The 15,142-nt window shown below is 39.2% G+C and overlaps 1 protein-coding gene across 1 annotated transcript in view; it reads left to right on the forward strand.

The window, feature by feature from the left end:
- The window catches only part of LOC134629771 (complement C3-like), a 64,067-nt gene extending 49,283 nt beyond the window's left edge, over window positions 1–14,784 (forward strand). The window contains exons 29-43 of the mRNA XM_063477289.1: window positions 1,639–1,789; window positions 3,135–3,220; window positions 4,484–4,561; window positions 4,667–4,822; window positions 5,534–5,596; window positions 6,925–7,006; window positions 7,131–7,176; window positions 7,295–7,385; window positions 7,479–7,568; window positions 7,664–7,766; window positions 7,946–8,023; window positions 13,739–13,831; window positions 13,936–14,019; window positions 14,334–14,475; window positions 14,643–14,784. Of these exons, the coding sequence (XP_063333359.1) occupies window positions 1,639–1,789; window positions 3,135–3,220; window positions 4,484–4,561; window positions 4,667–4,822; window positions 5,534–5,596; window positions 6,925–7,006; window positions 7,131–7,176; window positions 7,295–7,385; window positions 7,479–7,568; window positions 7,664–7,766; window positions 7,946–8,023; window positions 13,739–13,831; window positions 13,936–14,019; window positions 14,334–14,475; window positions 14,643–14,784 (1,485 nt within the window). The remainder of the gene's footprint in view (window positions 1–1,638; window positions 1,790–3,134; window positions 3,221–4,483; window positions 4,562–4,666; window positions 4,823–5,533; window positions 5,597–6,924; window positions 7,007–7,130; window positions 7,177–7,294; window positions 7,386–7,478; window positions 7,569–7,663; window positions 7,767–7,945; window positions 8,024–13,738; window positions 13,832–13,935; window positions 14,020–14,333; window positions 14,476–14,642) is intronic.
- Window positions 14,785–15,142: the final 358 nt, after the last annotated feature.

Genomic DNA, 15,142 nt, shown 5'->3' on the forward strand with positions numbered 1-15,142 from the left:
TTCATCTCACCAATATTTTGCTGTTCTGTAGTCATTTCTGTATTAAGATGTTGTAAATTACAGATTGAGAAGGATATAAAATATTCACTATAAAGACACATCTCCTGGATGCACTGGTACGCATCTTCAGTGATGTATCCTGGGGTCATCAGGTGTTTCGGGTCTCACAACATCATACACCCTCGCCCAGGCGACCCAGCCGGGGGTGATCAGGCCCCGACTTGCGTACCAGTAGCTACCCACGGATCAGCCCTCTTGATCCACAGCCACCTTGTGGCTTTCTCTGCTGCTTCACTCACAGCCTGGATGGCCCTCTTCTTGGCTGCCCCAGCCACGCCCAGCTGGCCTAGGACTTTGCAGAGTGATCGTCCTGCAAAGCCCCTACAACCCACTTCTATGGGCTCATAGAAAGTCTTCCAGCCCCTTCCCCTGCACTCCTGCACTAGTTCCTGGTACTTTCCTCGTTTCCTTTCAATGGCCTCCTCGATCTGCTCTTCCCAGGGCACTGTGAGTTCCAGCATGATCAGCTGTTTTGAGGCCTCAGAAATAATTATCATGTCTGGCCGGAGAGATGTTTTTGCAATGTTCTGAGGGAACTTTAGCTGTTTACCCAGGTCAGCCTGTAGCTGCCAATCAGAGGCTGTGTTGAGGAGGCCGGTTGTTAAATTCGGGCGCACCTGGGGTTTCTCTCCAGCCTTGATGAAAGAGATTGCCTTCCTCGGAGCATGATGATGCTTGCTGGTGCTGATTGCTGAGGCAATCTTTTCAGCAACTACTCTGAGCACCTGGTCGTGCCGCCAACGATACCGACCATCGGCCAGGGCCCTTGGGCAGCTGCTAAGGAGGTGTTCTAGGGTCCCTCTTCCAGAGCACAGGGGACAGACAGGTGTCTCGCTCTTCCCCCACAGATGGAGGTTTGCTGGGCTTGGCAGAGTGTCGTATACTGCCTGCACTAGGAATCGGATCCGGTGGAAGTCTGCCTGCATGATGTTTGCCCAGGTGACCTTGCGGTGCAAGGTGCTCTCCCACCTTGTCCATGCTCCGTGCCGCTTAAGGCCTACAGCTCTACTTACTCGCTCCTCCTCCACACCTGCTCGGACCTCTTCCTGGAGTAGCTGGTGTCTCTCCTTTCCCTGTGCCCTGTTGACCTGGGCCTTTGGGAAGTACCCCAAGCCTGCTCCCCCTGTTGCTAAGACCCCCACCAGTGTTTTCTGCCTTAGGCGTGACTCTGCCACCTCAACTGCCTTCTCAGCCTTCCACTTTCTTCCTGTCCTTACCTCAATACCTGCTGATGCCACCTTGCAGTCTTTAGAATCTCTGTACTGTAGGGCTTCTCGTGTGCGAGCCACCTTGAACTCTTCTGTGAGGCCACTGAAGGGTAACTGCAAGCTGTTGCTTGCCCCTTTCAGTTGCTTACACCTTTCTGTGATATAACAAATTTTGATTATGGTGCATTGGTGATTTTATACTGAGTGGTCCAAATTGTAATTTCAGCTTACTTAATTAATGAGACACATGACACTCATAAGAAGAAGGACTAATACTCCAACATAGACAACAGTTAACGTTGTGTTTTTTTTAAATGTTCTGTTCTGTTACTCATCATGTTCCTTTTTTATTCCTTTTTAATAAACCCAGATGCTGCCAGGTGGCATAGACAAAGCAGTGGTCTACCTGGAGAAGCGCTTGCCTAGCCTCACCAGCCCTTATGCTGTAGCCATGACATCATATGCACTGGCTAATGAAAACAAACTGAACAAAGAGATCCTCTACAAGTTTGTTGCTCCGGGTATGTTCATACATATGACATATGGCTTTAGACCAATAAAGAGTATATACGTTTTTACAAATTCAATAACTATATTGTTAGAGTTTCAGTAAACTGTAGAAGGGAAAAAAATTAAATAAATGGACTGGTATTTTCTGACATTTCTAGATGACTCAGTGCTTTTCATTTGCTGTCCCATCCTCTCATACAGGCAGAGTTGGCAAAAGTGCAGACATTCTTTACTTAAGTGGAAGTATTTTTACTATTTTAAAAATGTTAAAACATTTATTAAAACACTTCATATACAGATTCAATTTATGGTTACAAATGAGGACATTACATGTAAGCCTTAAATTTGCAGTTTATAAGTGTCACTGAGCAGTCCTTACCTTGAAATACAACCTGTGTCCTCCCTCTCTTGTCCTCTTTCTTACATGTTTCTCAATCTCTGACTAAAGTTATATCACACTCTTTTCTCTCTACAAAATCCAGCAGCTGGACCTTTAGCTAGCAATACTATACTGTGTTACAAATTGCACTCAAACAGTTTGTGTTTTTGTTGATGTTCGTTAAGCTCATAGAAACATTGTATTTAAAATAACCTGCCACTTAAGAAAATGTTGTTAGTAAAAAAAAGTTACTCCATTTTTGCTTCTCTTCAGTAACATTAGATAGATGTTGACGTACCACAACCACAACTTACAGATATCAGCACTAGTTGCAACCCATTTTAATCCCAGAGTATAAATGCTATATAATGATATCATTGAACCTACTGTATAGATATTTGTGTAAAAATCTGGGGTAAAAGTAAAAGGTTGCCTTAAAAATAAATCCTCAAGTAAATACCTGATACTTGAAAAGTACAGTAACAAAATACTTCATTGTGTTCTGCCTTCAACCGCTGCATAGAGGATACATAAACATAAACAAATCTTTTAGACAACTAGCCAGTGTAAGATTTATGCCACAGTTGCACTAAATTAACACCGCTGTTAATTGCCATAATAATTTTTAATGTTTTTTTTAATGGTTCATCCACAGGTATGTGCAAGTGCGTTTATATGATCATTTTCATGAATTTTTCAAATTTTCAATTTTGAAAAGAATGTGAATTCAGTTTAACTTTTGGCCTAATAAATACCAATATATATTTTATTAGCTTTAAAAAAGTTTTAACAGATTTTCAAATATTTGTGTTTTCTTATTTTTGTGACAGATGGTCTAATAAATTTATCAAGCAACGTGTCCAGTAACAAGCTTTGCTACACTCAGGGTCTTGGGTGTTAATCTTTACAACAAGAGGTAGGCTTGGTCAAGATATATTATAGTAATAAAAAAATATTGGTGTATTTGTGTCTTTCAGAGCTATCTCACTGGCCTGTGCGCAGGGGATCTCTTTACACCCTGGAGGCCACAGCTTATGCTCTTCTTGCTCTAGTCAAGACCCAGGTGAGGATGTGCAAATTCACACAAGCAATGAAACATCTGTCATTCATGTTTTACTAAAATATTATAGGTTTGGAACACAAAAATCATTGAAAATTTATGTTATAGTATTAAAAATTCCTATAACTGACCACTTGTCAGAGCACTTCTGAGGACTTCAATTGCAGTTCATTTAACTGTGAAATTCCAGCACATTGAAAAACATTTCTATGTTTAGTTTTCTGTTATTATTGTGTGCAAATACTAATTAAACCAAATATGAGATTTACACAGCCTCTTCATACACTGTGAAAAAGATTTTGGACATTTTAGGTAGATAGAATTTTTTTTATTTTTCTCCCCCTAAAGGGAGGGAGCATGTAATCTGTTCAGTTTGTTTGTCTATCTGTCTGCTTGTTAGCAGTCCAGCGTCTATTTTTAAGATATCATTTTCAAATTTTGTGTGACAGTAGAAGCCAATAACAGTTCAAGCTGATTTAATTTTTCAAAACTGGGTCAAGGTAAAGATCACACCATAATGTAAAAGTCTGTAAAATCTCTATATTATATTTTTATCAATCGTCTTCAAACTTCACAACAATATACTAGGCCTTGTTGGGCACGTTACTTTGAAAAAGTAATTAATTATAGTTACTAGTTACTTCTTCAAAAAAGTAACTGAGTTAGTAACTGAGTTACAAGATTCTAAAAGTAATTAATTACTTGAAAAGTAACTATTGCGTTACTTAAAAAAAAAAGTTTAACCCTCTGGGGTCCAGGGTATAATTGGCCATTTTTAACTACTTTTGATTTTACCTCTACATTTAACCTTTAGAAACTACTTTGCCTTGTTTGATATCATTCTTTTCAGCACAACCTAACGTGCCTGAATTTACAGTTATGTTTTCATTTTGACGTACTGTATTAACACAGTTGATCTAAAATCAGGCAAGTTATATTTTTTACTGTAACAACCCCAAACATGTTTATTGAATCATATTTCATAACTTTAAATGCAAATATAAATTGTCAGTTTTAAAATTATATGCACAAGTTTTGCAAACAACAAAGTTATTTGCAGCCATTTACCTTTTACCCTTTTTTTTTTATAATCATTTCAAACTATTTACATAACAATCAGGTGTTCTGCATTCAATAAGATGCGAAGATTGAAAGTCCTAAAGCTCTAATGCTGTTAACCATAAGAAGAAATTTTATGAACTTTTCACAAGATGACTTTTTATGAACACACACACGCTACCATTGTCTCATATTGTTTTAATAAAGAACTTTGAAGATGCCAGACCTGTTGTGAGATGGTTCAGCCAGCAGCGGAAGGTGGGCGGAGGCTATGGATCAACTCAGGTAACACAAAACTTCCCATCAATCAAGATATCTTATGTATATATTTTATAAATATTATCTTATAACCTTTGTCTTTCATTATCTTCGCCACTTGTCTCTCTCCAGGCTACTATAATGGTCTATCAGGCTGTAGCAGAGTACTGGAACAATACTAAAGAACCACAGTATGATCTGAATGTGGACATCCAGTTGTCAGGAATGTCATCGCCTAATAAGTACTATTTCAACCGGGACAACTACTATGCCACAAGAACTTTTAAAGTGAGAACACACTTGTCTGAAAAGCAAAGTCACCATGTATAATCATGATTACAGCATCATCTGTCTACTTCAGGTTATTTATGAGGTGCCCATGAACAACAATGCATAGCATTCTTTCACTCTGATGTACTGTCATGATGTACTCACTGTACAGAGAAAATAGGTCAGGTGATGCCACACACCCTTACCATACACCTTTTTGGCAAGTTCTCCAGTTGTGTTGTCACTTCTGATTGTCGCAGTTTGTTTACAGTATGGTTCTTCATAATCTGAGGTCTATTCATGACTTATGGCATCAGAGGCCTTTGTGTGATAAATAAAAAACATTTTTTGGACTCCAGTAACACAGCAGTTAAAACTAATATGTCAATGATTACAAGAGATTTAGTTATTTGATAAATTTGATAACCTTCTTACTGATTTGTTTTATGAGAATCCCACTCCTGCTTAATGTGTCACTGTCCAACTCAAAAAACACATTTGTTTTGTGTTCAGTATCCTTTATGCAAATCATCTCACCACACAGAAACACTTAGGCCTTTTTCAGCTTTTTCCTAAGCAACTGAATTGATGAGATAAAATATAATATAAATTCAGTGGCGAGCCATTAATATTTTTCTCCTCCAGATTTCGTTTGACCCGGATGAATTTGTCTCTGTTTTATAATCCTTTTCCCATTTTTGTGTGTTTTTTTCATATTAATCCCAACAGGTTAATGATATAAACCAGAATGTCACAGTGACTGCAAGAGGAACAGGAGAAGCAACAGTGACAGTAAGTCATGTGTTATTATTAATACGATATTCAATTCAGTATAATTCTGTGTAATATGCTGCAATATTCATATATCAGCGCTATTTGTATTTACTAGAGCTATTTTATCATATTTTGTAAATTTGTAATATATTGTATTATTTAATTTAGTTTAGTTAGTTACTGTTTTTGCTGTCTTGGAGCAACTACTTTACAGTTACTGAAGCAGTGGAGGTAGTTCATAAGAGATTACAGGATGATCCCAACAGGACCACTCTCAGCACTGGCCAAGTGCTGCGTTATGCTGTGGCCACAACTTCAGCTCTTTGCACGAGCCTGCACAGACACCTTGGCTAAGTTAGCCAAGAACCCAGAGTGATGCTAAAGCTGAGTGTATGCTGATCCCAACCGAGATCTGCGGTCAAATGAGCTGTCATTTGTGAGCCGCTGAGCTTCATCAAGTGACAAACCCTTAGTGATCCCTTATGTATCTGAAGTATCATAAAAGCTAAGACGCATTTTCTCTAAACACCGTGTCTCTGTGGCTTTCAAATCCCAGAACACGCTGTGCCAAAAATTGTTCCACCCCAAGGATTGGGTTCCCTGGCACAAATGGAGTAATATAGTGTATGCTGTTAAGTACCAGGATTCTCATGATTTAACCATCAGGGAAACCAAACAACCTCTGACTAAGCGGAAGTCACAACACAGAAGAGCTAACTCATCAGGCCAGGACTCCACAGTCTATTCACACCTACAGGCCAGTGGATACTCTTTCAATAATGAGGATGTACACATCCTGGACAGAGAGGAATGCTAGTGAGCGGAGAGTCAAGGAGACCATTTACGTGAAAAAGAAAAGATCATCTCTGAATTGAGGAATGGCCTAAGGGTACATCTTTCGCCATCTTACAGTGCTGTGTTTGTAGTCATTCCACAACTCTCTGTGAATGGCTCTAATGGTCATTGATCAATGGTAATGACAATTTGCATATTATTGGTCATGAAGCTGACGTCAGGGCCCATTGTGGTGCTAGTTTCAGTCATTATGCAAATATCCTGTTTATAAAGTTGGGGAAATCTGCAGTCAGCTGAGACTGAAGAAGTCCCTTGGATAAGTCTCCCACTGAAAACGCTAAGTGCAGATGAACAGAATCAACTTTCTAGATGCGGCTACATAATTTCCTCTGGGATTAATAAAGTATTCTGATTTTGATTTTAATATTTTTTTTTAGATTGCTAGATCAAGAGCAGTATTACCAAGACTGGTGTCCATTTGTTTATCACACAATATAAAAGTACACTTTTTCCCTCTGTTCTCTATGTTTTTTCTATGTTATTGATAACAGTTGGTAACAAGTTATTACTCTAAGCCCAAAGAACACAAGAGTGACTGTCAGAATTTTACCCTCTCAGTAGAACTCATCCCAGGTAATTTCATGTCCTTTATTGCTTTGCTTTTATGTTTTGTTTTGTTTTTTTCATTAAGACTGTTTGCCGCGGTTTCATTTATTTGTTTATTTACTCATTTTTTTCTTTTGCTTTTTTGTTCCAGAAGAAACAAATACAAATGACGCATACAGGCTCAGAATAGAGGTTATGTAAGTACCATATACACTACACTCCTGCCAGTGTAAAAATAGTACTGACTTAATGTAGTTTTGTTTGTTTTGTTTTGTCTTTTGGTTTAATATTTTTAAAAAGTGTTCTTCTCTAAAGGTATAAGAACAGGGATCACGATGCAAGCATGTCAATCTTGGATATTGGCTTACCATTTGGCTTTGCTGTTGAAACAAGAGACTTGGATTTGGTAAGAAGTGATACCCATATTAAGCAGAGCTATGCAGTTAAGAAAAACAAGACCTGTTAATGTTTAAAAACTTGGCTTTCTGTGTGTCTTTAGTTGTCTACAGGACGTGGCCGCACCATATCAAAATATGCGATTTATAAAGCCCTGTCAGAAAGAGGCTCAGTCATCATTTACTTGGACAAGGTTGGTGACTCACACCGATTTTTCTTCTTTTTCCCTTTTCCCCTTTTTGTTTCTGTTTTTCTCACTTTTTTTCTTCTTTGTATTTCACTTCACAGGTTTCTCACACACGACCAGAGGAAATTGCTTTTAGGATCAAACAGGAAATGCGGGTGGGCGTCTTACAACCCACAGCTGTAACTGTCTATGAATATTATGAACGTGAGTCTCAGAAAAATGCTGCCTTTGTCAGATTTAAGATTTTCTTCTTTGTTCCCAGTCGATCTAAGTTGATAACAAAGCATACCCTATGCAAATGAATTTGAAAGATTTAATCTGCATTTTTGTCTACTCTAGTTGGCACAAAGTAATTTTCAACTACTTTTTGTTTTCCATTGCAGAAACGCGTTGTGTGGAATTTTACAATGCACAGATGGAAGCTGGAAAACTACAGCACTTTTCTTACACATGCCTTACAGGTAAACACACACACACACACACACACACACACACACACACACACACACATGAATTTATTCTTGGCTAACTTTATCCTTTAAGCTTGGGTCCTCTACCAGAGGCCTGGGAGTTTTAGTGTCCTGCTTTGTATCTTTGTGGTACCGAAAACTGTGCTCTTCTGGACAGAGATGTTGAATATTGTTCCTGGGATCTGCTGGAGCCACTCGCCCAGCTTGGGGGTCACTGCACCAAGTCCTGTGATTACCACTGGGACCACTGTGTAAAAATAGTACTTCACCCTTCACATCTTCTTGAGTTCATTTCTCAGCCCTTTCCAAGGAGCTTGGAAAGTAAAGTGTCTGGACATCTGTAAGTTTCTTGAAGACATTTTACCTCTCATCCAAGAAGCTTCTTCAGTTCTAAGAGCAATTGGTGGAGAGTCCCAGATTTTTAAGTCCTATTGGGATTGTCCCTAAGAGGGTCCTGGACCCACTATTGATCCCATGCCTAATCACATGAGCCAAGGTGTGAAAATGGGTGTGGGTCCCTATTAGCCAAGGTTTCGGGTGAACCCATTGTGAGACCTTGCCCCACCCTGTCATGTGACTAACTCAGTTTTTCTCGACCACCCTAGGGAGCATGTCCCATTTTGACCTTCTAATCAGTATGTCCTGGCTCCTCAACTCCTGACGCGAACCCTGTTATTCTGCCCGACATCCGAGCCAGTATGGCTTCAATCCTGTAGAGTGAAAGGGACTAACAGAACTAAGTGAAGTAGCTGTTTTTGCAATTTTGGGAAGTGTCTCAAAAAGTTTCCCATCCTTCACTGGCACGGTAGATTTCTCTTGGGAATCTGTAGAACTATTAGGAGGAACTGAAGTACTAAGCAAACCAAACCCACTAAGAAACCCCTCCTCCATCTGTTTGTCTCAGATTTCTTTCTTTAGCATTTTCTTACCCACATTTAATTCAAAGTGTGCTGCTATGAATAGTTCAATTCAATTTTATTTATATAGCGCCAAATCACAACAACAGTCGCCTCAAGGCATTTTATATTGTAAAGTAAACCCTACAATAATACATATAGAGAAAAACCTAACAATCAAATGACCCCCTATGAGCAAGCACTTTGGCGACAGTGGGAAGGAAAAACTCCCTTCTAACAGGAAGAAACCTCCGGCAGAACCAGGCTCAGGGAGGGGTGGCCATCTGCTGTGACCAAAGATATGCTTTGGAAGAGAGCCAGAGATTAATAACAAGTATGATTCAATGCAGAGAGGTCTAGTAAATAATAAGAGGAATAGTAAATAATCGTTTCTACACACATGTAATTCCTCCCAAGAGGGTTCTTTCAGAAACTTAAGTCAAAAGTAAAAGCTGTCATACTCATCCCTGTTAACAGTCACAAAAACAAAAATCCATCAAACTTTCACCATCTATAGCTGGATTGAGAAATCCTGAACATGAGCATCCAGTTATGTTACAACCACAAGAAGGTCTAGAGCAGGAGTCTCAAACTCAATTTAGCTGGGGGCCGCTGGAGGCAGAGTTTGGTTGCGGCTAGGTTTTGCACAAGAAAAGCATTGTTAAAAAATTCCAATCTTCTCAAATCTCTTTACTTTTATTTTTTAACACAAAATAAGATGAAAAAATAAACAAATTGATTAATTTATTTTCTTATTAATTCTTAATCAGTATTAAATAAATATAATAATAATTAGATTTCTCTGGTCAGCGATCTTATGTGGTTTCTTCAGTCTTCTATATCTGCTGTATACAGATTCAGGTGTCTGTATTAACAGTTCTTTATCCTTTAACCTTCTGAACATGAATGGAACATTGAAGAACATGAACTGTTTTTCTGAACATGGCTTCTCTTGCCTACTCCTTGCTGCTAGAGACCTGGCAGCACTTCCTCTCACATAGCCGAGCCACATTTGGCCTGAGGTAGGAAGCAGTTGAGACCCTCAGTATGTTTTGTCGATGATCATCAGTAAGTCTGGACCTGTACTTGGACTTATTCAAGTTCAAGGTGGAGAAGAGCTTTTCGCACAAGTATGAGCTCCCAAAAAGGCACATAGTCCGCTTGAACATTTGGGAAAGCCGAGGGAAGCTAGGGGTCAATTTTCTCAAAAATTGCCCAAGCTTGTCTGCTTTTCCACTCACCTCACTGAACTTCGCTTTGAGTTCAGAGTTGCACTGCAGCTCAGTGAGCTCCATTTGAAGCACAAATGCTTCAAATGGAAGCATTTGTGCTTCAAAGGGGCATCTTGCACATCAAAGGAGAAGGAGTCCGAAAAAATTTGAAATGTGGCCTGTGTGTCTTGAAGTCTGCAAATCTGTGATTAAATTCCTCCTGTAGCCTCAAAATGACGTTAACATACTTCTCACCACTGAATGGTGTGCCTGCATGCACGAGTGCCTTGTATGCTGGGAAATGGCAAAGGTTTGTCTGAGAGAGCTGGGCTTTCCATAACACAAGTTTTGTGGAGAATGCTCTCACGTTGTCATAGGCAGGACTGACAAGTTGCCCCTGGCCTTGTAACTTCTTGTTCAGTACATTAAGCTCATGTGTGATATCAACAAGAAAAGCTAAGTCCATGAGCCATTTGGGATCACTTAGCACAGTAACAGCCACTCTCCTTCTCCATGAAGGCTTTCACTTATGCTCTCAACTCAAAAAATCTCTTCAATACGTTTCCCCTGCTGAGCCAACGTACCTCTGTGAAATACAGCACGTCCCAATATTCTGACTCCATTTCCTCTAAAAAAGCACGGAACCTCCAGTGCTTTAAGACCCTGGATCTGATTTGGTTGATGCATTTCGCAACGATAGACATCACTTTGTCAAACTTCAGGCATTTGCTGCAAAGGACCTGCTGATGGATAATGCAGTGAAGAGCAATGGCCTCCTCCACGCCCTCCTCTTCCAGTCCACTTTTCCTCCCTGTCATTGATTGCACTGTTACGCCCCACTTAAAAACGAAGTGTTGTCTGGGGCGGGGGGTAACACAAAGTGAAAAAGAAAACATAAACTACTGAAAAATAGATGTCATTAAACATGATTTATTGCACAAAACTACTAAAGTAAAAATGAAAACAGGGAAGCTCTTTTCTTCAGGGTCTCCAAGGCCAAAATAACAAACAAAAACCCCCTTTAACTAAAAAACAAACCAAGAACTCTCTAGCCAAAAACAAAATACAATGGCTGAGCTCACAACAAAGAAAGAAAGCCAAAGTTACACATTTAATTTAGTTTAAATTTAAATTCACATACAGCTACAGCCTGCTGCCCAAACCACTGTAGCTCACAGTTCGGGCAAATGGGGGAAGTGGAAGTCTATATGCCGTGGCTGACGAGCTGCAACACACCTCAGCCTGCGGCTCATGAGGAAGACCTGGAACACAGGAAAGGGAGATAAAAGGCTCTCTCACATAGGGAGAGCCACTAGAGGTCAGCAACCGTAACAGGCACTCTATTGTTTGTTATTCCAACAAACCTCTTCCATGGTAAACCGACATTCTCAATGGCATCACACAGCTTGTGAAATATCTCCTGAGAGGTGGTTTGGCCATGCATTGGACTTACTGTGAGCAACTCCTCCATCACTTCAAAACTGTCATCAACACCACGGACATACATTGCAAGCTGGGCAGTGTCTGTGATGTCTGTGATCTCATCAAGAGCAACTGGGTATAAACTGAAACATTTGACTTTGTCACACAGTTGGTCATAAATGTCACTTGATAGGTCAGAAATGCGATCTGCTACGGTGTTGGCAGAAAGGCTGGTGTTGCTAAACTGACCTTTCTTTTCCAGACAGACTATATTTGCAGCCTGCAATATGCACTTTTTGATAAATTAACCTTCTGTGAATGGCTTTCCTGCTTTTGCAATCATCTCACTAACCACATAGCTGGCTTGACTGCTGCATTATTCTCTTTGGTTGCTTTCTTGAAGAAACCTTGTGGCCTCAGTAAATATGTTTTAAGATTGGCAACCTGGTTGGCTCTCTCATCTCCCTGGTATTTTGCATACACCTCAGCATGTCTAGTTGTGTAATAACATTTTCAAATTGTATTCCTTGTGCACTGCAACACTATTGCATTTGCAATATTGCATTTCCCACTTTTCCTGAAATTGTCTGTGCTCATCACCAACCTTTTTCTTCACTGCAGGCTTTGAAAAAGACATGTTTGGGGCTATGTTATATTTATAATTCTACTTGGTGTCACTGTCGCATTAAGTTTCAATCAGTTGTGTAGCCGACGCATGGGGAATATCTCAATGCATAGAGAACGTCATTTCCGCTTCTTTTTCTTGTAACCACAGCACAGCTGTCGGCGGATAAAAGCTCGGTAGCAGTGTCCTTTGTTTTTACCCTCAATGTTCATGTCTTTTATGATCACATGAACACCATGGCATTTGTAGATGGTAAAAAGCACAGGGATAGTGAACGCAAAAAAGGCGACTGCTCACGGACTGTTATCCACCATGCTGTTTTTACAGGGAAAAGAAGTGGAAATGACACCGTGCTGTTGTTGATGTCATTAGCTTTGACTACTTTTACATTATATAGAATTACATGTAATGTTCATTGTGTGAGGCAATGCAAATACAATGCAAATAGACTGACCCACAAATTTCCATGCGACCCTATAATTAGTTTGGGTTACCGGGGACTGTTATTGCCGATAAACAGGTGTTGCTATGTGACTGCAGACTAAATTAGGCTGCATTTAGTTCCTTACTTTTCTTTTATCCTGCTGCGTACGCATCCCTTTGATTTATTTTGTCACAGAGAGAGACCTCGTATTAAATCTCAAAGTGTTATTGACGTGTGTATATAAATATATATACATATCATGTCCCGCTGGGCAGCAACTTAAAAATAACTTTTTTTGAAGTGTTGAGAATGCAGCATACTGGAACGAATGTCTGTGTGTGCCAAATAGAAACGAGGCAGCCAGCCAGGCACGGAAGAAAACACTTAAGGGCAACGCTGCTGTAAATTTCACTCATTGAAAAATCTTTATCTGCTTGCATCAAGCCCAGCCGATGTCCCGCCCCTGAGATATATATCCCACCGTGGTTGGTAGGTTCGTTCAGCTCCGCACACAACACTGTAAAGTGCCATACATATCAAACTCGCGGGCAGTGTTGGTCAAGTTACTTGAAAAAAGTATTTTATCTGCACCATTTTTTATCTGCACATGTCTGTTACCACGAACGTCGCACGCGCTTACGTCATTGTCATGAGACACTCTCGCAAACAAAAGCACGGTTTAGTAACGCAATAACGCAGTGTGCTTACAGGAAAGTAACAGTAATCTAATTAGCTTTTTTGCAATAGTAATCCCTTACTTTACTCGTTACTTGAAAAAAGTAATCTGACTACAGTAACGCCTTACTTGTAAATCCCTTAATTTTTCCCAGCTTTTTCCCAGTCAAGATTTAAATGGCGATTACTGGAACAGTGCTGCTGTTTTGGACGCTACAAACAGTATTATTCTATAAACTTTTTAATAATGGAATTCACTTAGTTTTTCACAGGATGGTAAAGCCTCGTGTGAAAACATTCTTTTTCATGATTAACTATGTTGTCTGTAAATTATTACTAATATATTTATTACATTGACATTTTCACATAGCTGCATCGACAGATCAACACATATACACAACAGCTTTATATATATTTATATTATATTAACCTGTACCGACTGTGTACTTCCAGAGAACTGCAGTATGCAGAAGAAGGAAAATATCACCAATGATGAACGCCAAGCTAAGATTTGTGAGAGTACAGAGACCCACAAAGTAGACTATGGTAAAAACAAACAAAAAAACCCAAACATAAATGGTTGCATTAAGGTTTATTTAACTGCATATAGGAAAGCAGAAAGCTGAAATTTACACCTTGTCTGTCCATAGCATACAAAGTGCACGTGGCAGAGTTTATAGAAGAGTTATCCATAGACAGTCACAAAGCCCAAGTTATGGACACCATCAAAGAAGGCAAGTACTCACCTTTCTATTAATTTGTTTCTATGGCAAAGGGTGGAAGTTACTTTTTGTTTTGTTTTTTTTTAGAAAACTACTACTTGCTTTTATGCTGCTAGCAAATGGAAGTTAGCACCATTTACCAGTGCTGAGTTAGTGTGATTGATTCCCATCTCTTACTCAGCATATTGCCATAATTTTGGTATTATATAGTGATGATTTAACCAGGAATGTTTAAGAAATCAGCAGTGCTGTCTTTAACTGCAACTTGAGCAACATATTTAATCGTTCATAAATCACTGCTCTTAACTGTCTTATCTTCATTACAGGTAATCTTGATGCTAATCCATTGAATAAACATCGCATATTTCTCAGTTATCAACACTGCAGAGAAGCTTTAGGTCTGGAAAAAGGCAAAACCTACCTTATCATGGGCTCAGATAAGGATATTCACCCAGATGACAAGATGACGTAAGTATATTGTTTGCATGACTGTGGATGTGAATGGTGGCTGTTTAAACATATGTCTTTTCAGAGTTCTGTGTGTACTGTGTATGTGTGTCACAGTTGTTCATTCCAAATTTGCAGATAGTTGGTCACATAAAGGCTAACATTTTTTTTTCAATTCTTCCTCTCAGGTTTAAGTACATGATTGGTGAGAGAACCTGGGTTGAGTACTGGCCTACAGCAGATGAGTGTCAGACTGATAAATACTGGGATCGCTGCTTGGGCTTGGAATTGATGGTCAATCAGTACTCAGCCTTTGGATGCATTGCATAGTAAAACTAAAAAAAAAAATAAAACATTTTCAAATTATGAAAATATTTTGCATTACATTTTTCTGTAAAACTGAAACTGATATTACAAAATGGTTACATCATTACTCTGTGATGATTTAAATTTATGCTAATGACTGCGTGTGTCTTTTGTTGACATGGTTACTGTAGTAACTGTGTAGGTACTGTACTGATCAATTCTATTAAAGCATGACAAGCAAAACAAAAAAAAAATAATGCGAAATTTGGCAGTTCTGTTAAGTTATAAAGAATAACTGCAATTAGTATAACTGCAGCAAAAAAACATTTTGCATTGATTTAAAAAAAAGAAAAAGACTATACTTACTAAAAACACTGTGGTA

Source organism: Pelmatolapia mariae, linkage group LG6, assembly GCF_036321145.2.
Source record: "Pelmatolapia mariae isolate MD_Pm_ZW linkage group LG6, Pm_UMD_F_2, whole genome shotgun sequence".
Lineage (NCBI taxonomy): Eukaryota > Metazoa > Chordata > Actinopteri > Cichliformes > Cichlidae > Pelmatolapia > Pelmatolapia mariae.